Source organism: Podarcis pityusensis, assembly GCF_964106645.2.
Source record: "Podarcis pityusensis genome assembly, chromosome: 13".
Taxonomy (NCBI): domain Eukaryota; kingdom Metazoa; phylum Chordata; class Lepidosauria; order Squamata; family Lacertidae; genus Podarcis; species Podarcis pityusensis.
In genome coordinates, this window is record NC_138038.1 from 13,030,610 (window position 1) to 13,057,533 (window position 26,924).

At 46.6% G+C, this 26,924-nt stretch overlaps 1 protein-coding gene across 4 annotated transcripts in view; it reads right to left on the reverse strand.

Annotated features, from left to right (window-relative positions):
- The window catches only part of SCN4A (sodium voltage-gated channel alpha subunit 4), a 107,349-nt gene that overhangs the window by 38,526 nt on the left and 41,899 nt on the right, over positions 1-26,924 (reverse strand). For all 4 annotated transcript variants that reach the window (XM_080976453.1, XM_080976454.1, XM_080976451.1 and 1 more), the window contains 6 exons: positions 25,650-25,862; positions 15,939-16,106; positions 13,124-13,247; positions 12,592-12,830; positions 8,248-8,421; positions 5,660-6,016 (listed from right to left, as the gene is read on the reverse strand). In XM_080976453.1, the coding sequence (XP_080832579.1) occupies positions 5,660-6,016; positions 8,248-8,421; positions 12,592-12,830; positions 13,124-13,247; positions 15,939-16,106; positions 25,650-25,862 (1,275 nt within the window). The remainder of the gene's footprint in view (positions 1-5,659; positions 6,017-8,247; positions 8,422-12,591; positions 12,831-13,123; positions 13,248-15,938; positions 16,107-25,649; positions 25,863-26,924) is intronic.

Here is a 26,924-nt window from a genome sequence, read left to right on the forward strand (position 1 = left end):
CCACGCACTGGTGACCTGAAACCTCTCCGGTGGAATCCCCTTTGTGGTCCGAGTTGACCGCCGGAGCACAACCTCGGGCGTTCCTCCTGACCCACTGGGGTCAGCAAGTGTGTCTCCAGCAAGCTCAGAAGACTCCCCCTCTGACTTGCTGCGTCTTCGGGCTTCCTGCACTTGGCTAACAGGAGATGAAGGCTCACTCTTGGGTTCCCTCTTAACCTGTGGAGAAACCCACCCCTGTGCTTGACCATCATCAGCAACCTGGTCTTCAGCAACAGGCTCCGCCTCTGCCTCTCCTTCCTCCCTTTCTTCCTCCTTTTCCTCCCCCTCAGAATCGGACAAGCAGTCTGAGAGAAAATCAGAACCATACCTAGGCTGTGACCAACCATCCTGCTCAAAGAACTCAGCATGCTTGCTGACCAGCAGCGTGGTCTGATCACCCTCTGGGTATGCAAACTTCCACCCATTTGTTGCAGGATCATACCCACAGAAGATCATGTCCTGGTACCTAGGACCACCCTCCTTCCGTTGCGCTGTTGGTATTGGCACTGAAGCCTTGGAACCAAACGAACGGAAGAAATGCACCTGTGGCTTCCTCTTGTGCAACAGAAAATACGGTGTGTCACCTACATCGTGATTGTAGGACCTGTTAAAAACAAAGTTGGCAGCTTTCCAAGCTTCACTCCAAAAGCTCTGAGGCAGCCCAGAGTCACCCAGCAAAACTCTGACAGCTTCAGCCAGTGTTTCACTCCTGTGCTGTGCCACGCCTCTCCCTTGAGGAGACTTTGCACCCGTCACGTGGTGACGTATTCCTTTTTCCTTGAAAAACTCCTCCAGAGCAGACCCAGTAAACTGTGACCCTCGGTCGCTCTTGAACCCTTGCACCCTGGTGGAAAACCTTCGTTCCACCTCCGCAACCCAATCCTGGATCAGTTGCGCCGCCTCCCCCTGTGATTTGAGAGAGAAACACCAGCCAACCTGGCTGTGGTCATCTGTCAGCGATAGCACATACTTGGCCCCACCCAGACTCTTACACCTCATGGGTCCTGACAGATCTGTGTGAATCAACTCAAAAGGTTTTGTGGTTACCCTCTTTACCCCAGGAAACCTGCACCTTTGAACCTTGCTGCATGCCCTGCACACTAGGGATCCCTCACATGGTGTGATTTTACAACCTTCGGTGCAGCCTGGCAGCCTCTTAACATCCTCCAGACAAGCATGAGACATTCTCTTGTGCCATACATGAACACATGAATCATGGCTGGGAACACTAGCACACTGCGCCTGTGCTTTCCCTGCATTCCCACCACCCTCCAGAGGTGTTTCCAGAACAAAGAGATTGTCCTTGCTCTCCACGTTGACAAGTTGCCTCCCCCCTCTGAAAATGGAACAGGTGTTATTTTCAAAACAAATTTTGTATCCCTGCTTCGCCAGAGCAGAAACCGATAACAGGCAACACTTCATCCCTGGTACAATGAAGCACTCCAGCTCAGCCTGCAAAACAGAATTATAGACATTTGCCACTTTAGATACATTTCGTTTTTTCCCGTCAGCAAATTTACAAGTCATTCCAGTTAAAACAGCCCTGCAATTCTGCAGCTCCCCAGCAGATGGCGTTATCAGGTGATGACTCGCTCCTGAGTCCAGCACCCACTTCATAGTTGTGTCACTGCTGGCATTGTTGTTCAAAGTTGCCAGAGAAGCCGCGAGATGATAACAGTCTCCCTTCTCTGAGTCACGTCCCTCCTTCGCGTTCCCACGCTGGCCTCCTCTCCGAGACTGGTTCCCATGAGAACTCAGCTGGTTGACCTTGGAGACATCCTGCCTGGCCTCTCTGCTCCTCTGCGGACAAGCCCGTTTTAGGTGGCTGTTGGATCCACAGACATAACATCGACGAGTGGAAAAAGCCTGAACACAGCTCTCATCTGGCTTGCCCCCCCCACCTCTGCAACCGGTGGAGCTGCCTGCGCCAGACCTGCCTTCTCGGACACGCCTCTCCTGTTCGTCCGAAAGACGCCCTGTCACGTACGATAGCGTCAAATCCTGTGGACTCATCGATTCCATAGACAGACACAAATTGTCATAACTTTTGTCCAGAGAGCTGAGCAAAATATAAACCTTCAGCTCTTCTGAAAAGTTGACCTGTAACAGGCGCAACTCATTGAAAACAGATAGCATCTCAGTAACATGCTGTCTGATGTTCCCACCGGGACGCAGCTTCATCTCAAACAAGCGTCTGGTGGTGTGGATCTTTGCACCAGCCGTGGTTCTGTGGTGCACCCTCTCAAGGGCTTGGTAGGCCTCCTGAGCAGTCTCAAGCCCTTCAACCAGAGGAAGTTGGGAACCCTCCAAACTGAGCACTATAGCTCCCAGGGCTTTCTGGTTTTTCCTCTGCGACGCGTGAGCAGCCGCTATGTCCGCTGCCGCTGCTCCTGCTGCAGGTGGTGGGAGAGGGGGCCCCTGGGTCGCCTCCCACAACCCCTTGGCTACCAGCCAGGCCTTTAGCTTCCGGCTCCATTCGGCCCAATTTTGTCCATTTAATTTCTCAAAGGGAACTGAGAATGATTCACGATCGTCTGCCATCTCCTCCCCGGGGGCTAAGCTTACTCACGTCTCCCGGCAGTAGCTTCCTCCGCCTCCCGGCTCCGGCAGATCGCTTCTCCCCAGCGAGCTCCTTCCAGCTTCAAAGACACAGCTCCAGAGCTCCAGCTGGACCCCAGCAACTTTCCTGCTGGCTTCCCCCACACGTGGGACGTTCCTGCACTGCTTCAAAGCTTTGGCGAGCTTCCATAACCTGTTCGTATTATTTACACCGGACAAGAGGGTACACAGAGACTGAACATGGAGCCCGGCACGCTTCCGTTGCGGAACTCTGCAAGCTATCCGTGCCTCCTGCAAAAGTCCTCCTCAGGCCTCTTTCTCTTGCCGGTAGCAGAGCGAAACACAGCGGTGAGAAGCAGAGTGCAGCACGTGTGGAATAAATCAGAGCAGACACAAGGCAGTCCTTATCTACTCTTGCCTTTTAATCATGAAGAATAACATCATAAATTCAGACCTGGCGAGAACTGACACATTCTCCCTTTCGCATCACGTCCGAAAGTCAGACTGAAACACACGGAGTCAAACCCCTCCCTTAAGTGTTTCTAACCACGCCTCAGGAAAGAGACGTCACCAGAACTCTTTAACTCTGTGAGTTCTGAAACCATTAACAATTTACACAATGGGCTGCACGTGATTGGCTAATTCCGGAATTCTCCTGTCAGCCAATCAGGTTGTGTATTCACTTTCATCTGGAGCTGGATTGGGTGGCTCCTGCAGACCAATCATACTGCTGCATTGTTCTAGGACCAATCAGACTGCTGCATTCTGAATCCTACTGTTCTAGGACCAATCAGACTGCTGCATTTTGGATCCTATTGTTCTAGGACCAATCAGACAGCTGCATTTTGGATCCTATTCAACTCAGCACATAACAGAGGGTTTGATGAAAAGGGCTTAATTTGTGGCCGGGTCCGCCAGGTCTCATCCCCACACTCTCTCACTAACACCAGGCAGCAGCAGACTTTGGGCTTTCAAATTTAAGCACTGCCTTGGATGACTCTAACATTTGGCATACCGTCCCGTCCCCCCCACCTTTCGCCTTCCGTTCTATGTCATTATTGTGGTACCCTCTCAGCACAGCACCCAGTGTGGGCAAACCAGTCGTGTTCTCCGAAATCTGCCTCTGCACCAGGACTAAGTCCTAAACACGGATTAAGAACTGTAGGCATTTCGCTGAAGGAGAACTATATGAAAATGATGTATCGGTGGTATTTCACACCTACAAAATTAGCAAAGATGTATAGAACGGCTTCAAATGTATGTTGGAAATGTAAGGAGAAAGAAGGCACATTCTGCCACATGTGGTGGACGTGCAAGATAACAAAAGCATTCTGGGAAATGGTATACAATGAGTTGAAAGAAATGTTTAAAATAATGTTTGTGGAAAAACCAGAGGCTTTTTTATTAGGAATTTTAGGTATAGAGATACCAAAGGAGCAGAAATGATCATTTATGTCTGCGACGGCAGCAGCGTGGATACCACTGGCCCAGAGATGGAAAGAAGATAAAGTCCTGACCAGAGATGAATGGTTGATGAAGATGATGGACGATGCCGAAATGGCGAAAATGACAGGGAAAATCAGAAACCAGGAAGAGAAGAACTTTAAGAAGGAATGGGGAAAATTCACAATGTATTTAAGAGAACACTGTAAACAACTAAAAACTTTGGCAGGATTTGAGTAACGCTTGTAAAATACTAAAAATTAAGGTAAAAATGGATTATTTAAGAAAAACAGAGAAAATAAGTGAAGCAGTTGAAAGAGATTGAAAATGGTAACCGTGGAAGGGCAGAGGGAAGTCAAAAGTTTCAGGGAATCCTAAATGATGTTGATGTTTAATGTCTGAATTTAAATTTGCAGTGTAAAACTCAATAAAAAAGATTTATATCTATAAAAAAGAACCGTAGGTTTTTCTGGAAAGCTGGCATGGTTTCAGAAAGGGCTGAAGGGCCACAAAAAAAGTGTCAAGCAAAGCCAAGTGACACGGAGCTGGATGGCAGGATCATGGTGAAGGCAAGTGGAATTGCTTTCCACTCATCCCCGGCCATCTTTATTGTGTACTCCCTGCTTATGTGGCATTGGGGACCTCTCAAATGGAAAGATTCGCTTTGCAGTGAGAAGTGCCTGTCTGACCGTGCAGGTCCCCCAAACACTTAGGCCCTCCCAAAGGACCTGTTGATGGCATTTTACCATTATACTGTTGAGAGTGTATTAACTTATGGTCTATGTGTGTGGTTTGGGAGCTGCACGGCCAGGGGAAAAACAATGCTGTCCAGGGTTGTAAAGACTGTGGAGAGAATAATTGGGTGCACTCTTCCCACCTTGGATCAAATCTACGCTTCCAGGTGCCGTAAGAAAGCTGCAGAGATAGTGCAGGATAGTGCACACCCCGGAAATGATCTCTTTCAGCTTCTGCCTTCTGGAAGAAGGTACAGGGTTATAAAGACTAGGGCTGAGAAACAGTTTCTATCCAAATGCGATTTTGGTTTTAAACATAGTGTAAGGAGTCTCTGGGACGTGGGTGGCGCTGTGGGTTAAACCACAGAGCCTAGGACTTGCCGATCAGAAGATCGGCGGTTCGAATCCCCGCGATGGGGTGAGCTCCCATTGCTCAGTCCCTGCTCCTGCCAACCTAGCAGTTCGAAAGCATCTCAAAGTGCAAGTAGATAAATAGGTACCGCTCCGGCGGGGAGGTAAACGGCGTTTCCGTGAGCTGCTCTGGTTCACCAGAAGCGGCTTAGTCATGCTGGCCACATGACCTGGAAGCTGTACGCCGGCTCCCTCGGCCAGTAAAGCGAGATGAGCGCAGCAACCCCAGAGTCGGCCATGACTGGACCTAATGGTCAGGGGTCCCTTTACCTTTAAGGAGTCTCTATGGGAGTATATTGTATTTAAAAATGGGGGATCAGAGTTTTTAGGGGGCTAGCCAGGTTGGGATGGCTGGGATAGCAGGCTTGTTGGTTTTTGAATGTCTGATGTAGATTTTTTCAATTTTGTTGTTCTGTATGGGACAATGACAATAAAGATTATTGTATCGTTATTATTTCCTAGTTACTACTCACCACCAGGTTCCCAATGACCATGACCATCATGAAGACAATGAGGCACAAGGTCTGCCCCGCCACTTCCATGCAGTCCCACATGGTCTCAATCCACTCCCCGCAGAGGATGCGGAAGACGATCAGGAAGGAATGGAAGAAGTCGTGCATGTGCCAGCGCGGCAGCGTGCAGTCGCTGCTGATCTTGCAGACGCACTCGGTGTAGCTCTTCCCGAACAACTGCATCCCCACCACGGCGAAGATGAAAACGATGATGGCCAGCACGAGGGTGAGGTTGCCCAGGGCACCCACCGAGTTGCCAATGATCTTGATCAGCATGTTGAGCGTTGGCCAGGATTTGGCGAGCTTGAAGACTCTCATCTGCGGAAGCAAGAGGAATCCTGCTTAGCCCCTGGAAATCTCAGCTGCTAGACACAAGATGCAGGCACCAGTGCAGGAATTCAGGACCTGTGGACCCACAAATGTTGGGAATCCAACTCCCATCAGCCCCATCAATGACCATAGACCAGTGGTTCTCAACCTGTGGGTCCCCAGATGTTGTTGGACTACAACGCCCATCATCCCTGAGCTCTGGCCTTGCTGGCTAGGGATGATGGGAGTTGTAGTTCAACAACCTCTGGGGACCCACAGGTTGAGAAAGGCTGCCATAGATGATGGGAGCTGCCGTCCAACAACATCTAGAGGGCCACAGTTTCCCAATCCTTGCCTTAATGCTTAGGACATACAGTGGTACCTCGGGTTACATACGCTTCAGGTTACAGACGCTTCAGGTTAAAGACTCTGCTAACCCAGAAATAGTACCTTGGGTTAAGTACTTTGCTTCAGGATGAGAACAGAAACTGCGTGGCAGCAGCGCAGCGGCAGCGGGAGGCCCCATTAGCTAAAGTGGTACTTCAGGTTAAGAACAGTTTCAGGTTAAGAACGGACCTCCGGAACGAATTAAGTACTTAACCCGAGGTAACTTAACGGAGATCTAGAGCTGATCATCTGCAAGTTGTTGTACTGAAAGCCTGTTCCCACCCTCCAGACTTGGAGTGCTTCAGCCACAGCCTTGTGTTGTTAACTTTAATTTGTCTATAGATACTTGAACCTCACCTAGCAGACGTAACATTTCTACCCCTCTTTATAGCTAAGGTGGGAGGCCTGTAGGCTCTGGCTTTCGCACCTAGGCTTTCCGTTGCTGCGCTCATAACCTAGGTTTAAGGGACCATTTAGATCCTAGCTTTCATATCTCAGTTTCTAACACTGGGGTTGTGGGATGTCAAGATCTAGTTCTATATCCTCCAAGTGTCCCTATTTTCCAGGGACTCTCCTGGATTTACAGATGCCATCCCAGTTTCTGATTTGATCCAGGAATGTCCTGCTTTTCCTTAGGACATCCCTATTTTCATTGGAGAAATGTTGGAAGGTGTGGCAGGATGTCTCTATCAGAGAAATGTTGGAGGGTATAGAGTTATCCAACCTCAATCCATCTGAAGGCAGCCCTCTAGGGGGATTTTTAAAAATGTTTAATGTTATATTATGTTTTTATATCTGTTGGAAGCTGCCCAGAAAGGCTGGGGCAACCCAGTCAGATGGGAGTGTTTAAATAGTAATATTACTGTGCATATATAATATTACTATTTAAACCCTCCCATCTGACTGGGTGGAATATGCACAAGAAGAACAAACATTTAGAGAAGATTGGAAAATGTTTATTGAATATATGGGGGTAAATTGTGTTCACTTGAAAAAGTTGGCAGCATTAAGATAAATTCAACAGCGTAAATAAGTTTTGATGGATGTAATAACGAAATACTGAATGGTTTATGTAAAATACGCAGGGATTTATGATATGCAAAATGAACCGTGGAAAGAGAAGAAGTCTCTGATATTTTAAGGATGTTTAAATGAGCATTCAAAATAGTAAAACATAAAATTTAATAAAAATTATAAAATAATGAAAAAATAGTAATATTATTGTAATGTTGTTGTTGTTGTTATTGTTACTGAATAGGTCGTCCCTATTTTCATTGGAGGATATGCACACACACAAACCCATGCTGTAAAACCCAAAGGATTAGAAACTGGCTATTCTCTGAACAAAATACAGTTGATATTCTTGCAAGGCCAAATTTGCACAGCAAATAGTAGACTAGCTAGCCCTGATGGTTGCAATGGCACATGCCTCCTTGTCAACATCACCAGTGTCTTGGTAGAGTCGCTCTAGGCTTCCTCAACCTCAGCCCTCCAGATGTTTTTGGCCTACAACTCCCATGATCCCTAGCTAGCAGGACCAGCGGTCAGGGATGATGGGAACTGTAGTCTCAAAACATCTGCAGGGCTGAGGTTGAGGAAGCCTGCTCTACCTTAAAGGTGGATTAGACAACCAGGAACAAATCAACAGGCACTCAGCACAGACATTTCAGCCTGTGAGGCTGCCTCTGGCACTGGTCAGTTTTCTGCGCAAGCGCTGGCGAGCTGGCTTGTGGCACCTTCCAAAATAGCACAGGGACGCCTCGCCCCCGCTCTGCCCGGGGTGGGAGGAAAACATTGGCCCTGCTTCAGAAAGAAGCCACAGGGACACAGGATGACATAACAAAGTCACCTACCAGACGGAAGGAGCGTAGCACAGACAGGCCCTGGACGTTGGCGAGGCCGAGCTCAACCAAGCTGAGAGTGACGATGATGCTGTCAAAGATGTTCCACCCAACCTGGAAGTAATCGTAGGGGTCCAGAGCAATCAGCTTCAGCACCATCTCTGCAGTGAATATCCCCGTGAAGACCTGCGAGGAAGTGCCGTGAGAAAGAGGACACGGTGAGAGGCGGGCCAAGTCAGCTGTTCCACGGACAAGGGGCAGAGGAGAAAAGAAAGCCAAACAGTCTTCATGTATGCGACAACGACCGCGAGAGTTCTAATAGCGCAAGGATGGAAGACTGAAGAAACCCCAACTAAAGAATCATGGCAAGTAAAATTGATGGACTATGCAGAACTGGCAAAACTGACATACAAGCTACGGGACCAGGATAACTGTGACTTTAAAGATGAATGGGAACCCTTTACAAAGCATTTGAAGACGCAACAAAGCGAACCGGACTCCTTGGCTGGCTTTGAATAAACATTCACAAACTTTTTCTTGATAATAATCAGCTAAATAGTATACAACTTTGTAACATGCAGGAAACAGGATTCTGAGAGAAATCAAAGACTGGAACTGAGGGGAGCCGGGGGGTGGGGGTGGGTGGGTTTTGTGTGGGTGGGTGGGGGGAGGGAGGAAAAATGGGGAAAAAATAAGGATGATACGTTTCTGGATAATATGTTTTGTTTTAATTTTGAATAAAAAAAATTTACAAAGGGGGGGGGGTTAAACTAGGCCACAACTTTGGGGCTTGTGGAAGATGAGATGGGTTGGTATGGCAGTAAGTCTGATCATGACCCAAGCAGCCCACATCCTGGGCACTGCCTTTGGGATCTTGGATCCTGCTGGCAACCTGGGGTGAGTGATGTCAGGACCACCCAACCTGAGCTCAGGTGATGAGTACAGTCGTACCTTGATTTTCAAACGCCTTGGGAGTCGAATGTTTCGGCTCCCGAACAATCGAAAACCGTAAATGATTGTTCCGGTTTTTGAGTTTTCTTTGGAACCCGAATGTCCGACGCAGCTTCTGCAGCTTCCGATTGGCTGATTCCTGGAGCCAATTGGAAGCCGCACCTTGGTTTCCGAACGTTTTGGAAGTCGAACGGACTTCCGGAACGGATTCCTTCCGACTTCTGAGGTAGCATTGTATAAGCTAGCACTCTAACAAGGGTGAGGTGAGGGAAGCAAGCACCCTTTGTGTGTCAACAAGCAATTCACATTATATTTCTCCCAGTATTTGGTTACAGCATTTATCATATTCAACCGTGTTGGAGTAGTGTTTGTTCTTTGAAAAAAGACGAAGAAATACCCTTCCTTGTGTGAAGAATGATGGAGGCAACACAAGGCTATATGTTTGCTGCTCTTCTAGCTACAAATACGTTCCTTTCCACAATTTCTGTCCAATGAATGTAGGGCTATTGCGCCAAAGATAGATGACCCTGAGAAGCTCAGATAATTGCTCCACGTTTCCCACAGATTGAAGCAGAAGCAGAGAATTAATTCAGCCTCTTTGCACTTTTCCTCACTTCCTTTAGCATGCCTTCTGCTATTTCTACCGACAATTTCCAGGGAATTGCTACTGACAATATTTAAATATTTTTTATTGTTGCTTGGCCTAAACCTTTTAGCAAAGGTGTTATTGTATTACATTCTTACCTCTTTTATTGTCAGCTAACATATTCCTTTTGCCAGAGTTTGTGTTCCTCTTTATTCCCCTCGCTTGGACAAGACTTTGAATTTCTTTGTGCTTTATTGATGTGGGTTTTAGTTGCACAAACACCAAGGAGATGAGGTGGTAATTGGGCAAGGACCTAAACCCACTAGCTTTCCCTTTCATCCCAACAGGGCAGGCTCCCTGTTAACTCCACATGGTGTCAGAGTGTCTCTTTGTTAATTCCACAATAGCTTCCTTGATTCCGCTAATTCATCACTATTTTTTCCGAGAAGCTTTCATCCTAATCCCATTAGTTCTCATACCCTACAGAGGCTTACCCTAAATATATATACAACTGCATCTGTGCATATTCATCCTCTGAAGGCTCATCCATATTTTTGTTTGCCCCAACGCTTTCCTTTGGGGAAACCTGCAGTTTAGCGCTGAATTGCAGCAGACAGCATGTGGGTTTTCTGCAGATGGCCATTTGTTCCAATTTAGCACCAAAGAGCAGGTTTTCCAGGGGAACGTGGCAGGGGAAGGGCAAAAGCTCATGGGACGAGCGGAAAATAGCTTGGACCCATGCTGTCTAGGTGTGAATGAGCCCTCAACCTCCTTACCTAAGTCTTTCTTCCTTTCCCCTTCTGTCCATTGTTGTCTTTTTTAACACTCATATTAGGGACCTGCCTTTTGCTTGCGCTACCCGATGACCTGTCATGTGCATCAATGGCACTGTGTTAATAATATCAAGATTATTGTGTCTGGATTCTACCTTCCAGTGTTGGCAGAGCATTAATAACTTGGCAGCCTATCTGGGACCTGGCAAATGCCCCAGAAACCAGCACGCTTGCCTGGGGTTGGGTTTCATCAAGGAAATACAAGGGGATTAATAGGACAAAACATGCCCACTGTGTTTCCTACGAGCTGTTAGAAGCTGGCTGCCGGCCCAGCTCTAGAAACACAGTGGGGGATTGTATGCCAAGAGTTATCAGAGGACTTTAGTGCAAAACAGGAAGCCCCTAAATATTAACTAGTCTGAAGTTACTACCTGGCAGTTAAGAACTCAGTGGGAACTCAGTGGGACTTACTTCTGAGTAGAACTGTGCTGTTAATGCAGGGATGGGAACCTGCTGCCCTCCAGATTCTGTTAAACCCAGCCAACATTGCCAATGGTCAGGCATGATGGGAATTGTAGTCCAACAAATATTTGGAGGGCCATAGGCTCCCTACCCCCGTGTTAACATATTGAATGTTTCAATATTTATTTTACGCTTTATACTGGGGATAAAACAGACAGATGACGGTTCTCAACAAGGAAGTTTCAGTTGAAATTTCAGCCAGGAGGGAGTGGGCTCCAAAATTCAGCAACTGATTTCAATGAATTGGGAGAGGACATTTGACGGCCACCGTAACAGAAACACTGTCATCTTGTTGCATTACTTATTGGGCTTTGGTGAGGGGGAGGAACAGGCCTCCCCCGGTAAAATGCCCCCTTCATTTAATTACCCAGAAATGGTACAGAGTGGCACCTTTAGCTCAGCCCGATTAAAACTTTGTGGACTGAAAAAAGTTGGATTTGTTCAGCTTTAGGGGGATAATTGCTGGGCAAAAACGATATGATTTAAGTTGTCAAATTATGAGTAGGGCAGCAAGGACCCACAATTGGACTCTGTCCCTCTCTCAAGCCACAGTGCATCAGGGTCATCTACTGAAGCTAGCTGGCATGAAGTCACAGAATGAAGAACAGAGGGCTTGTGATTAGAAAAGTATAAAGGTAAAGGTAAAGGGACCCCTGACCATTAGGTCCAGTCGTGGCCGACTCTGGGGTTACGGCGCTCATCTCGCTTTGTTGGCCGAGGGAGCCAGTGTACAGCTTCCGGGTCACGTGGCCAGCATGACTAAGCTGCTTCTGGCGAACCAGAGCAGCGCACGGAAACGCCGTTTTCCTTCCCACCAGAATGGTACCTATTTATCTACTTGCACTTTGACGTGCTTTCAAACTGCTACGTTGGCAGGAGCTCACCTCATCGCGGGGATTCGAACCGCCAACCTTCTGATCAGCAAGCCCTAGGCTCTGTCGTTTAACCCACAGCGCCACCCGCTTTCCCCCCCAAAAAACCCAGAGTCCTTTCTGTTGGGGATAATTCAGAGTGAAATTCCAAGGTGTCAAAAAAGGCTATTTATGTATGCCACTACTGCAGCCCATGTTTTGTTAACCCAAAAATGGAAAACGAGCGAGGTCTCAACAAAAGAAGAATGGCAACTTAATCTGACAGAATATGCACAACTTGTAGACTTAACATATAGAACAAGAGAACAAGAAGAACGTACGTTTAAAGAAGAGTGGAAAATGTTTACGGAATATATGGGAAATAATTGTGTACAGTTGAAAACACTGGCAGCATTAAGATAAATTCGACAGTGTAAACAAGTTTTGATGGATGCGATAATGGAATACTGAATGGTATAGTTTTTGTAAAATATGCAGGGATTTATGATATGTAAAATGAACCATGGAAAGAGGAGCAGGAGGGAAGTCACTGATGTCTTAAGGATGTAAAATGAGTATTTTAAATTGTAAAACAGAAAACTTAATAAATCTATCTATCTATCTATCTATCTATCTATCTATAAAAAACACAGAGGGCTTGTGGTTCTCCTACCAGGTTCCCCACATTCAAAACATTGTTGAATGCGTCTGTCATCGGGTAGTGTTCCATGGCCATGAAGACGGTGTTGAGGACAATACAGATGGTGATCCCCAGATCAACAAAAGGGTCCATGACAATCAACTTGATTATGTTCTTCATCTTTACCCAGAGCGGGCAGCAATTCCACACGAGGACCGCGTGGGCAAACTTGTACCACCACGGCGGACATTTCTGGTGCGCCTCTTCCAGTTCTGAAAGCAAAAAATCAACAAGGAATTTAAGAAAATGGGAGGAGATGTATCCGTGTATAAAACACCCCCAAACTTTTGACGTTATTTTTTAGGAAAAAAAACCTAGTCTTATACATGGAAAAATACGGCAATTTGTATTTATTTAACGGCTTATGCAATCCCTGTTCTCGCTTAGTTCACAACAATTCACAATATTAAAAAAGATAAACGTTATAATATGCAATGATCTTTGCCGTTGTTTTTCCTAATGCCGGAAACAATCCAGCTGTACCCAAAGTCATTGAGGAATTTACCTTCCAGTGTGTTGGAGACTATGCTGAGGGCACTTTCTGCTCGTTTATTCATGCCTGTCCCTTCTTGGTTTCCTACTTGGAGGTGGTTGTGGTCAGACTTCTCATGCTCCTCCGCTGGATCTGACTGCAACAGGGAAACAAGGATGATTTAGCGCAGGGTATCTCACACCTTCTGCCTCCAGGTCCCACTTGCGACAGCTGAAAATGATGGAGGCCCACAAGCCACTCAAAAAATTGGTGGAACGCAATGTCAGAGCTTGGCAAAATCAATGGGCGATTACTGGGATCGCTTTCTACGGATATCTAACCTATTTTTGGAAATTGCTAAATTCCTTGTCACATGTTTGCCTTGTGGCAAGGAGTTCCATAGCACAGTTTTTCTCAAGCTAGGTACACACATTTACTTTGGACGTATCATGGCGCAGCACCCGCATTTTTGGGCAGAATGTGCTCATCCAGAGGCATTTTTCTTTCATATTTTCCCTTCCCACCTCCAAATGCCTCTCAAAGTTTTTCCACCCATCTCCTGTAATTTCTTCTCCCATTCTCCTTTCACATTCAACTTGTAATTCATTCCCACCCACCCCCAAGCTCCTCAATATTGCTGCTGCTGCTGTTGATAATGATGATGATGATAATTGCCCTTCACCACAAGATCTCAGGGAGGTTCACGAGATAAAAATACAAGGTAAAAGCACAAATACTGTATTTTTTGCTCTATAAGACGCACTTTCCCCCCTCCAAAAATTAAGGGGAAATGTGTGTGTGTCTTATGGAGCGAATGCAGGCTCCTTGGCTTCAGCAATAGCAATGCGAAGCCTCCGAAGCGCAGAGGGAGAGCTCCCCCCGTGCTCCGGAGGCATCGCTTTACTTTCGCTGAAGCCGCCTGAAGCCCCCAAAACGCAGCAGGAACTCCCGCTGCTCTCCGGGGGCTTCAGGCAGCTATCCGCAAGCCTTCGGAGCGCAGCAGGAGTTCCCGCCGTGCTCCGAAGGCTTGCAGATAGCTGCCTGAAGCCTGGAGAGCGAGAGGGGTCAGTGCACACCAATCCATCTTGCTCTCCAGGTTTCGCTTCGCTGGAGAGGCACTGCACAGTTTTCCCTCTCTGCACAGTGCCCCTTCAGTGAAGCGGGAGGAGAAATGGAAGGGGCTCCATTTCTCCTACTGCTTCACTGAAGGGGCGCTGCCTAGAGAGGGGGATAATTTTTCCTCCCCTGTTCTCCCCCTCCTATGGTCCGGTGCGTCCTATGGTGCGGTGCGTCCTATAGAGCGAAAAATACGGTGAATAGTTCAAACAAAGACAACGAAACAATAACCCCCCTCCCAAAAACACATTTAAAAGCCTGTAGAATATCAGTAAGCCAAAGACCAAGTTGAAGAGGAACGTTTCCATCTGGTACCCAAAATACTGTATTTTTCGCTCCATTAGACTCACCTGACCAAAAGGTGCACCTAGTTTTTAGAGGAGGAAAACAAGGAAAAAAATATTCTGAATCAAATGTTGTACTAAATATTTAATAAACTACCGGTATATCAGAATAATATTTCAACCATGTAAAGTGAACAGCAGTCAACAGTGGCATTAATTGTCATTAACAAACAAAGAGAGACTTTATCCCCTAGTAAGGGGGGCAGGCAATGAAAATATATGAGCTTCCCACATTGAGTCCCTTAGATCTAAGGACTGTATGGTTTGGCCCTACATAATTAATTTTATAAAGCCAACAGAAGTGGGACTTCCTTCCATTTTGTTCATTGCAGAGAGCTCTGGGGGCTTTCATATGAGGGAGGAATGAGGGAGAAATCTGATTCAATTCCCATTTAAAGTCAAACCTACTTAATTCACACCTTCGTACACAACACAAGGACCAAATCACAGCCACCCTTCAAATTTCACACTTGTGCAAAGGAAGGCACTACTGTCCTGGCAAGACCAGTGGTGGAGGGAGGGTCTTGCGTGGCGGCACGTCGCCTGTGGGGACGTGGGCTGTCGCCCATGTGAGCGTCGTCCCAAGGGGGTGGCGCACACACGCCCGCCCATCCCAATGCGGCGGTCGAGGGCGGGGGCGGAGGGATTACACGGCTCCCGCTGTGCTTGCTTTACACCCGTGTAAGCAGCTCCTGTCCCACTTTGCTGCTTTAAAGCGAGTTGCGGAGAAGGGAGGGACAGGAGCCATGGCTCCCATCCGTCCCTCCTCCACGCAGCATTCACTTCATAACACACACAGACACTTCCCCTTACTTTGTAGGAGGAAAAAAGTGTGTCTTATGCAGCAAAAAATACGGTATATAATGAAGGTGCCAGGTGAACTGTTTGTGGGAGAGCACCCCACAACTGGGGATCCATTGCACAAAAGGCCCGTTCTTTTGTTGCCACCCTCCAGGCCTTTCCAGGGAGCATTAGGAAGGACGGGGAATGCCCTCGTCTCTTTGCCCTTGTACAAGGACCCTTCTATTCCGGCTCCGGCCTGGTGGAACGCTCTGCCTCATGAGACCAGGGCCCTGCAGGATCTGATTTCTTTCCGCAGGGCCGGCAAGACAGAGTTGTTCCGCCTGGCCTTTTGGCTTGGAGCCAATTTGATTCCCTCCCCCTCTTTCTTTTTCCTTTCTCCTCCTGTGATGAGGCTGCATTTTAATATTTTAATGTTTCAATATTTTAATGCTGTATTTTAATCTCTTTTTTAAGTTGCATTCATTTAACTTTATTGCTTGTTAGCCGCCCTGAGCCCGGCCTTGGCTGGGGAGGGCGGGGTAGAAATAAAAATTATTATTATTATCGTTATTATTATTATTATTCCTCCTGTGCAGGCGACACACCTCGTCTATTGTAGCTGACCGGTCCAGCACCAAGCGTGGGATGACGCGGCCATTGCAGTCTTTTGGCCCATCTTGATCACTTGGCGCCTCTTGATCGGACTCCCCCGTCTTCTTTTTCTCCACAATAACGCTCTCTGCGGAGCTGCTGTTTGCTGCTTGCTCTTGAAGCTGTGGAGAAACCAGAGATCTGGGTGAAGCGCATTGCCATATATAAATATAATGATTTATTGGAGGTACCCACCACAGACTGGGCTCAGTTATGTTGAACTAAGAGTGGGTGCACTCTTCCCACCTTGGATCAAATCTATGCTTCCAGGTGCCATAAGAAAGCTGCAGGATGATCTCCTTTAGCTTCTGCCTTCTGGAAGAAGGTACAGGGTTATAAAGACTAGGACTAGCCGCCTGAGAAACAGTTTCTATCCAAATGCGATTTTGCAGGTAAATGCAGTGTAAGGTAGTCTCTATGGGAGTATATTGTATTTAATTATGGGGTATCAGAGTTTTTAGGGGGCTAACCAGGCTGGGATAGCAGGCTTGTTGGTTTTTGAATGTCTGATGTAGTGTTTTTCAATTTCGTTGTTCTGTATGGGACAATGACAATAAAGATTACTGTATCGTATCGTATGGAGAGACCTAGGTTCAACTCATTCAGACAAGACACACAGGGTTGGTTTCCCTCCCTCCCACCTCATAGAGTTACCTGTGAGAACAAAACTGAGGGGTAGGGAGAACCAGTTCTATCTCAGAGAAAAGTTGGAACACAAATGTAAATAATAAATAAAGATCTATAAATATATATTTAGATGGTAATGATTCTCCAGCTGAGAGCCACATTCCATAACTGGATGCTATTTCATGTCTTTGCCTTGGCCAATTATAACTGATGCATAATCTTCTTTATTATTAAGTGTTGTAGGTCAGGAATATTATTTCTGTACCTTATGAGCAGGGGACAATATCAGTGACCTACATTAAAGCGCTCATTGTAATAATAATAGTAATTTATTATTTATACCCCGCCCATCTGGCTGGGTTTCCCCAGCCACTCTGGGCGGCTCCCAACAGAATATTAAAAATACGATAAAGCATCAAACATTAAAACCTTCACTAGACAGGGCTGCCTTCAGATGTCTTCTAAAAGTCAGATAGTTGTTTATCTCCTTGACATCTGATGGGAGGGCATTCCACAGGGCGGGCGCCACCACTGAGAAGGCCCTCTGCCTGGTTCCCTGTAACCTCACTTCTTGCAATGAGGGAACTGCCAGAAGGCCCTCAGAGCTGGACCTCAGTGTTTGGGCTGAATGATGGGGGTGGAGACACTCCTTCAGGTATACTGGGCCGAGGCCATTTAGGGCTTTAAAGCTCAGCACCAACACTTTGAATTGTGCTCGGAAATGTACTGGGAGCCAACGTAGGTCTTTCAGGACTGGTGTTATATAGTCTCGGTGGCCACTCCCAGTCACCAGTCTAGCTGCTACATTCTGGATTGGTTGTATTTCAACATACAGTGGTACCTCGGGTTACGGACACTTCAGGTTACAGACGCTTCAGATTACAGACTCCGCTAACCCAGAAAAGTACCTCAGATTAAGAACTTTGATTCAGGATGAGAACAGAAATCGCACGGTGGCGGCGCAGTGGCAGTGGGAGGCCCCATTAGCTAAAGTGGTACCTCAGATTAAGAACAGTTTCAGGTTAAGAACAGACCTCCAGAACGAATTAAGTTCTTAACCCGAGGTACCACTGTATATGTGAGGTGGCTTGGATTACTATAACCACTATATCAGCTAAGCAATATAACATACCCTTCAACATTTCTCCGATGAAAATAGGGATTTCCTATTATTATTATTATTATTATTATTATTATTAGACTATTTATATCCCACCCATCCGACTAGGTTGCCACAGCCACTCTGCGTGGCTTCCAACACATATAAAAACATTAAACATAAAAAACCCTTCCCTACACAGGGCTGCCTTCAGATGGCTTGTGGGTCGGATAACTCCATACCCTCCAATATTTCTCTAATGGAAATAGGGACGTCCTGAGGAAAAGTGGAACATTCTGGGATCGAATCAGAAACCGGATGGCTTCTCTAAATAAGGGACTGTCCCTGGAAAATAGGGGCACTTGGAAGGTCTGCATAATCATAGCTGAATGGGATCTGTTAATGCAGTAAGAAAAATTTGCTTGTTTGTGCAGAAAAAACTTAAAGTATAAATATTCTGGCAGACTATTTCCCCCTATTTTTATTCTGCTTTATGAAGGGGGAACTGAAGGCCTCATCCCTGGCTACTGAATGTTAGAACAAGGAAAACCCACATCGATTTGTCAGGAAAGATCTGGAAAAGGATGGGGCGGGTGCTTAGCACCTTGTTTGAGGAGTCTTTCTGTGTGATTCACATAGAAATGAGGGATAAATTCAAATCAGTTTGCATCCAAAGCCAAAACGTATCTACATAATTGGCACATTCCAAAACAATACATGAACGGAAACCCAGGAAGCCATCAATACTAGACATTGTTTGGATTTTGCATTGCAGTTCTCTAGCAAGAAATGCCCATATTGGGTGAAACTGCAGAGAAAGGGGTGCACGTTCAAAGAAAATACAGGTGCGTTCTCATGAGGCCTTTTTTTATTTAAAAAACCACAAATTGATGTAGAATTGTGATGAAACGGAAAATAAGAAACTGAGAGAAACCAAAATTGACCATTTGCTTATCCCCAGATCCAACTTGTTTTCCCGTCATTGCTTAATTCCCTCGTTTTATTTCACAAGTTATACCTTTCCATCAAAAAAGGGGACGGACCCCGTAGGTATTGAAATCAGCCCAGAGTCCTGTTAAGACTTGAACTATATATGGCGTTCGTCTCAAGCCAAGTCCCCCTCCCGAGAAGATATTCGCTGTCTGGAAATAGAAAATCCACTTCCGAATGTTGAGATTAGAAGCACAAGGCCACAATACGCGACACCATTCTACACACACACACACACATATGGACAACTGCCTATTTGCACAACCCGAAAATTAGATTTGTATGGGTGGCTCGGGGTCAAGTGGGCGGAAGCAGCTGGCAGGGCAGGAGCCTGTTGCAAACTCTGAGATGCCTGACATGCCTTCTCTTGTAGATGCTTTTAAAAAAACAAAAAAAGACACGAGGACATTCAAGGCCAGAAGAGCAGCTAGCGCAGGACACAGGGATCAAAAAGGAGCAAATGGATGTGATATGACTGGGGTTGAGAGTGAAGTTTGATTCAGTTTGCATTTAAAGGCAAAGCTACAAACTTTGCTCTTTCCGATACAATAAGCAAACTGAAATATCCTTCGAAACTTGCAGCCCCCTAAGTGCTCATCCAACTGACTTTCCCCCTGCACTTTCTGGGCTAAGGCCTGTCCCTGATTTTAAGGTTCCGTGTTCAAGTGGGGGGGGGTTGCCTTGAGCTTTCTCCGTGAAAACCTGCTCTTTAAAGCTGAATCGGAGCAAATGTCAGTTTTGGGGTTTGATGTTTGCTCTGATTTACCGTATTTTTCGCTCCATAGGGCGCCCCGGACCATAGGGCGCACCTAGCCGGGAGAGGCTGCGCAGGGCTAAAGAAGCCATAGCCACGTGCAGCCTCTCCCTGCCGGAGGGGCAGCGCGCAGCTATCCCTGAAGACTGGAGAGAGGGGCCTCTCGCTCTTCAAGCTTCAGTGAAAGCAAGGCGAAGCCTTTGGAGCACGGAGGGAGTGCTCCCTCTGCCCTTCGGAGGCTTAGCGTTGCTATCGCTGAAGCCAAGGAGCCAGCATTCGCTCCATAGGACGCACACACATTCGCCCTCAATTTTTGGAGGGGAAAAAGTGCGTCCTATAGAGCGAAAAATACGGTAGCTTTAAAGAGCAGGTTATCGCGGTAGAAGCTCTGAAGGGGAAAGGGGGGGTGCTTGGCCACAGAGCTTTAAACTGTAGACTGTGCCTGGAAAAAGTGGAGGGAAACAAGTGTAGATAAGCCCTGAATCAGAACAAACAGCAATTTTATGCGGATTGCCATTGCTCCGATTCAGCAGTAAAGAGCAGGTTTTCACAGGGAAATTGCCTGGGGGAAACACAAACAAAATCACCTCACAGAAATGAATATACTACTTTAATCTGCATAAAAGTGCATATATTCATGACGATAATATGCAAAATGTGCCTATTAGGCAATATTGCAAGCGAAAATGTTAAATTAGGAGAATTCACATTAAAATGTGAATGAATTTTCATGAGGGCTTTTTTCAAAAAAAAAATCACAAACTGATATGGAAATGTAGAGAACTGAATTTTGGAGAAAAGGAAAGTGGAAAAATAAGAAACAGAAACCAAAATATTTGTCCACCGAAGCTGCCAGGTATTGGTCATCATATGAGATATAATAGAGGAATGAGCGTTTGTTGATATATGTGGCATCATGTAATATGTAAAAGGAAGGGATATAAAAAACAACGTGGAAGGAAAGGTGGGAAATCAAATCATAAGAGAAAGGTATAACAAATTTGAAACTAATTGGTGAAAGTTATGAAAATCTAATAAAAAAATTAATGCAAAAAAAAAAAAAAAGCATGCACCATCTTTTTGATGAGCTGCCAAAGAGAATCCATGCTGGCTCTGAGTAGAAGCAGGAACACAATAATTTCACCATGGGCTGATGTGGCTGGCATTCATCGGGGCTGAAGGAGGAGCTCACATATGAGAAGGGCATAGCAGGTAGGTCAGGCTGAAGGCAAATCACAGTCGTAACTTGGTTCTCCAACGCCTTAGTACTCAGACGCTTTGGCTCCCAAAGTGAGTGTTCCAGTTTGCAAACATTTTTCAGAAGCCGAACGACGCAGTTTCCGATTGAGTGCAGGAAGTTCCTGCAGCCAATTGGAAGCCACATCTTGTTTTCGAACCGTTTCGGGAGTCAAACAGACTCACGGAACAGATTAAGTTTGAGAACCGAGGTACCACTGTATACTTTGTTCTGAGTGTTGAGGGTGTTCTGAAAGAGAGACCACTGTCTGTGTTGCATGGGCTCATTCCATTTTAACCTTAAATATGTTTTACAGTGGTACCTCAGGTTACATACACTTCAGGTTACATATGCTTCAGGTTACAGACTCCGCTAACCCAGAAATATTACCTTGGGTTAAGAACTTTGCTTCAGGATGAGAACAGAAATTGTGCTCCGGCAGCGCAGCAGCAGCAGGAGGTCCCATTAGCTAAAGTGGTGATTCAGGTTAAGAACAGTTTCAGGTTAAGAATGGACCTTCGGAACGAATTAATTACTTAACCCGAGGTACCACTGTAAAGGGAAGCAGGTGGCACTGTGGGTTAAACCACAGAGCCTAGGGCTTGCTGATCAGAAGGCCGGTGGTTCGAATCCCCGCGACGGGGTGAGCTCCCGTTGCTTGGTCCCTGCTCCTGCCCACCTAGCAGTTTGAAAGCACGTCAAAGTGCAAGTAGATAAATAGGCACTGCTCCGGCGGGAAGGTAAACGGCGTTTCCGTGCACTGCTCTGGTTCGCCAGAAGCGGCTTAGTCATGCTGGCCACATGACCCGGAAGCTGTACGCCTTGGCCAATAAAGCGAGATAAGCGCCGCAACCCCAGAGTCGGCCACGACTGGACCTAATGGTCAGGGGTCCCTTTACCTTTACCACTGTATAAGATTTTGTTTCAAAGTCCTGTAGAACGTATTAGCCTAAGATGAGTGCAAAAGCCTTGCAGCACAGGGGCGCCGACGTGCCCCCCACATCGAGCAGGTGCGGTCACATGACAGGTCACATGACACTGCCTGGGAAGCACAGAGGGCGATCTTCACGCTTGCTCGCCCCAGCCGCCCTCCAACTCCTAGGCTCCTGGACAGAGGCTGGGAATAAGAAAGGCAAAGATCGCCCTCGCTCGTCCCAGCCACTGCCCGGCTCCTGGGCTTCCGGGCTGGTGGGTGGAGGCTGGGGCATGTGGAAGACACATGGCAGCAGAGGATGGCGACCCCCTCAATATGGTGGGGAGGCTGGAGCCCCTTGCGCTCTTTATACCTGGCACCCCTGCTGCTGCACTACACTTGTGCATCTTAAGATATGCCTCTGCCACTGGAGATCTGCAACGCCGCAAAGGCACCAGCAGAAGTCCATCCCAGTGAATCAGCTGCGCTGTGCAACTCCACAGGCAGGGGAACCGAAACAGGGCAGAGACAAGTGCCAAACTGGGAGGAGTCGCTATATGCCATATAGTATACCCCCATCAGACCCCAATCGCACACATTGTTGTTTAGTCATTTAGTCGTGTCCAACTCTTCATGACCCCATGGACCAGAGCACGCCAGGCACTCCTGTCTTCCACTGCCTCCCGCAGTTTGGTCAAACTCATGCTGGTAGCTTCGAGAACACTGTCCAACCATCTCGTCCTCTGTCGTCCCCTTCTCCTTGTGCTCTCCACCTTTCCCAACATCAGGGTCTTTTCCAGGGAGTCTTCTCTTCTCATGAGGTGGCCAAAGTACTGGAGCCTCAGCTTCAGGATCTGTCCTTCCAGTGAGCACTCAGGGCTGATTTCCTTAAGAATGGATAGATATGATCTTCTTGCAGTCCATGGGACTCTCAAGAGTCTCCTCCAGCACCATAATTCAAAAGCATCCATTCTTCGGCGATCAGCCTTCTTTATGGTCCAGCTCTCACTTCCATACATCACTACTGGGGAAACCATAGCTTTAACTATACGGACCTTTTTAACTATATGGACCTTCCAATCGCAAACCCCCCCCCCCAAAGTTGGCATGAAGTTATGCCCAATTTAGAGGGATTCAATGGAGTGCAGAAAAGCCACTGCTTCCCCATCTTCTGCTGCTGTGCCCACTCTGCCACCATGAAGCATACAATACAAATGCACTCCGATCAAACCACACCACCGGCAGTGTAAAAAATCCCTGGCATTATGTGCTTTTTCAGGGTGCAGTTTTCTCCCCTCGGCTTTTCCACTCCAAGTGTTTCATTTGTTCGGGACTGACGGGAAGAAGGGAGACTTTCTATATCTGTTCGGTTTTAAGCAGCTCCAGGAAGCAAGAGGCAAGTCTTGCTGACGGCAAGATATATTTATGCTGTCAGTAAACAAGGAGGCTAAGGGGCTGCGTCACAGCTCAGGAATGGACTGGCAAACTGCTGGCTCATAGCATCCTGCTGCAGGCTCCCCGGCAGTGGCAGCCGAACTTCTGTTACTCCACCCTGCGCTGACGACTTGGAAGGATGTAAAACTAAAATGGTTAAAGGACAAGCAAGCAAACCAAGCCCTCTGCAAATAGAATCGTCTCCTGATGCTTCATTCTCTTTTAACCAAGCAAGTCAACCAAACAAAGAAACCGACAACAGAAACAAAATCCATTCAAACATGATGCTCTCCACTGTCATTGAGAATCGCCCATGCCTGCTTGATACTAGCTGGCAAAAGCCAGCTGGAAAAAGAAGATATTCTAGCATGTTCAACATTATGTTTGGAGGGTTTGGGGGGAGAGCAAATAAAGCAACTCCCAATTCAATTCCTAGCAGCATGCAGGCAGAGGGGTTTTAGCCAGCTTGCACAGATGCCCTGAAATTACCCCCCCCCCGAAGGGCCTTTTTTAAATGGCCTTTGACACCTGAGATGTATATATCCAGGAACCTCCTCCCTGCCCACCCCCCCACCCCCGCTGGGCAATGCTGTAGAGGCCGGTGCAACATCACTTGGCTGTTTGGCCTCCTCTGCCCCCTCAAAATGGGGGTGGGGTGGTGAGCCCCCCTGAAATATACTCGGAGTCGAGAGTGGATTTCATGCTCTTTATTCAGCTCATAGTGGTGAGGAGGAATGGAAGTTCCCCCAGAATGTCTGCTTTATATACATTATTTACACAATGGGCCCCACATGATTGGCTAATTCCGGGATTCATCTGCAGGCCAATCAGGTTGCAGATTCACTTCCACCTGGAGCTGGATTGGGTGGCTCCTGCGGACCAATCAGACTGCTGCATTCTGAATCCTATTCAACACAGTACATAACACCCCTGATAAGGAATAAGGAGGGGGCTGACGACACCTATGCCCCCTGAGACAAACAGAATAAAACACAGACCAAATTGAAGAGCAGATGAGCTCATTCTCTTGTACAAAAAGAAATCAACCCTATCAAAGGTTGCCCTGTGTTGTAAAAAATTAGGGTGCATTCTACGACAGACACAACAACCAGAACAATCCTGAGGCCATTTTGACTCTCCCAAAAGGACCTCAAATATTCTTCTGCAGTAGGAGGGAGGGAGGAAATAGGGAAAGCTTCCCCATTGTCTTTTCACTTGCAAATCCACTTAATAAAACTGCCTGGAGTGGAGGGGTCTTACCCCTCCCTGCAAATCCAGTATTGCAAATTCCTGTTAAGCTAAGCTGTCAATAGGGGTAAGTTTGTAAATAAGAGATTCAGGTAACTGAAGTATTGACCTGGCTACCATTATCAGGTAGAGTGGTACCTCTGGTTAAGAACTTAATTCGTTCTGGAGGTCTGTTCTTAACCTGAAACTGGTCTTAACCTGAAGTACCACTTTAGCTAATGGGGCCTCCCGCTGCTGCTGGGCGATTTCTGTTCTCATCCTGAAACAAAGTTCTCAACCCGAGGTACTATTTCTGGGTTAGTCTGTAACCTGAAGCGTCTATAACCTGAAGCGTCTGTAACCCGAGGTACCACTGTACCTTGGCAGGCAGGAGAGAAGCAAAGTTCTCAAATTTCTGTGGGAGACCACCTCCCTTCCATGATACTTTTAGGTGTTCCTTGGCTAAGGGGTGGGCAATTTCAAAAGTCTTTAAAGGGTCTTGAACACTTTTGTTCTAGGTCTCTCTTACCTCCTTGCAAGGAGGGGGAGGGAACTCTAGTTCCAACAGAAAAATAAAGATCTGCCTTGCTTTCTCTGGATCCTGCTTCCATCCATCCATCTCTGACCAATGATGGACTTTGTCCAGGGGTCAGCAAACTTTTTCAGCGGGGGGCCGGTCCACTGTCCCTCAGACCTTGGGGGAGAAGCTGGACTATATATTTTTTTTTGGGGGGGGGAGAACGAATTCCTATGCCCCACAAATAACCCAGAGATGCATTTTAAATAAAAGGACACATTCTACTCATGTAAAAACATGCTGATTCCCGGACAGTCTGCGGGCTGGATTTAGAAGGTGATTGGGCCGGATCTGGCCCCCGGGCCTTAGGTTGCCTACCCATGACTTAGTCCAGGGATCAGCAAACCTTTTCAGCAGGGGGCCGGTCCACTGTCCCTCGGACCTTGTGGGGGGCCGGACTATTTTTTGGGGGGGAGGGGAGAACGAATTCCTATGCCCCACAAATAACCCAGAGAAGCATTTTAAATAAAAGCACACAATCTACTCAAGTAAAAACACCAGATAGGCCCCACAAATAACCCAGAGATGCATTTTAAATAAAAGGACACATTCTACTCATATAAAAACATGCTGATTCCCAGACAGTCTGTGGGCCAGATTTAGAAGGCGATTGGGCCGGATCTGGCCTCCGAGTCTTAGGTTGCCTACCCATGACTTAGTCCCTTGGGGAGCTGGGCAGCAAAAGCCAAACCCCAGTCTTATTTCTACATTGCCTGAATCACCTGAGAAAGGAACAGTACTGGCGCACTCAGAGCTTTCGGAACCAGGCGAGGCAGAGTAAAGGAATACCATCAAAAAACCACCAACCAGTCTCTGTTGCTCCTCCTGGTGCTTTTTCAGCTGCTCCACCATCTGCTGGAACTCTGCCTCTTTTTCCTGCTCCTCCAGCAGAGTTGCATCGTTCTGCTCAGCATAAGCCATCGCTACCACAGCCAGGATCAGGTTGATGAGGTAGAAGGATCCCAAGAATATGATCAGGACGAAAAAGATCATGTACGTTTTCCCAGCCGCTCGCAAGGTCTATGGGGAAGAAGAAGAGCGCTCTGTCACCATTTCTACCGAAGGATCCCTCACCTCTAACTTCAGATACAGGCTTTTGCTTTCTGTGCATGCTCAAGGGCACCTCTGCATGTTGCTACGCCACATGTTCCCTTAGCATTTGGAAACATAATTCTGGGACTGGAGGCTAAACTGGACAAGGCTGTCAGTGGATCTCTTGCCTGCTTACATTTCTGTAAAAAGCAGCCCAGGATTCAGGTCAGGGCCATGGTGTTGGCGGTGTGATGGATTTAACCAGTAATAATAATAATAATAATAATTTATTTTTTATACCCAGCCCATGTGGCTGGGTTTCCCAACAGAAACGGCTCCCAACAGAACATTAAAAACTTCCCTAAACAGGGAAAATTACAAAGTTAAAGAGAAAAAATAAAGAAAAAAGAAAAAATAACAGTAAAAGAAAAAAAAATACAAAAATACAAAAACAAAATACATAAAAATTAAAAAACAATTAAAAACTAATCAATATTTTCATGTCTTATATTTCATTTACTTGTTTCCTGACCTCCTCACGCCTCCCTTTTTTGTATTCCAGTTCACATGATTAATTCAGCAAATCCCTTCCCTCTTTGTTTAATCATAATTCTATATCTTAACATATTATAACTTCGTATTTTCATCTAATTATCAATCCATTTTTACATATTCTTTTTAACCTTATTGCTAAAACCGTTTCATTTCAATCCAACATCATTTCAACATTCATTAATTTTACAATATTTCTGCAAATAGTATTTAAATTTCTTCCAATCTTCTTCCACCAACTCTTCTCCCTGGTCTCGGATTCTGCCAGTCATTTCCGCCAGTTCCATATAGTCAATCACCTTCATCTGCCATTCTTCCAGAGTGGGTAGATCTTGTGTCTTCCAATACTTTGCGATGAGTATTCTTGCTGCTGTTGTGGCATACATAAAAAAAGTTCTGTCCTTCTATGGCACCAATTGGCCGACTATGCCCAGGAGAAAGGCCTCTGGTTTCTTCAAAAAGGTATATTTGAATACTTTTTTTCAATTCATTATAGAT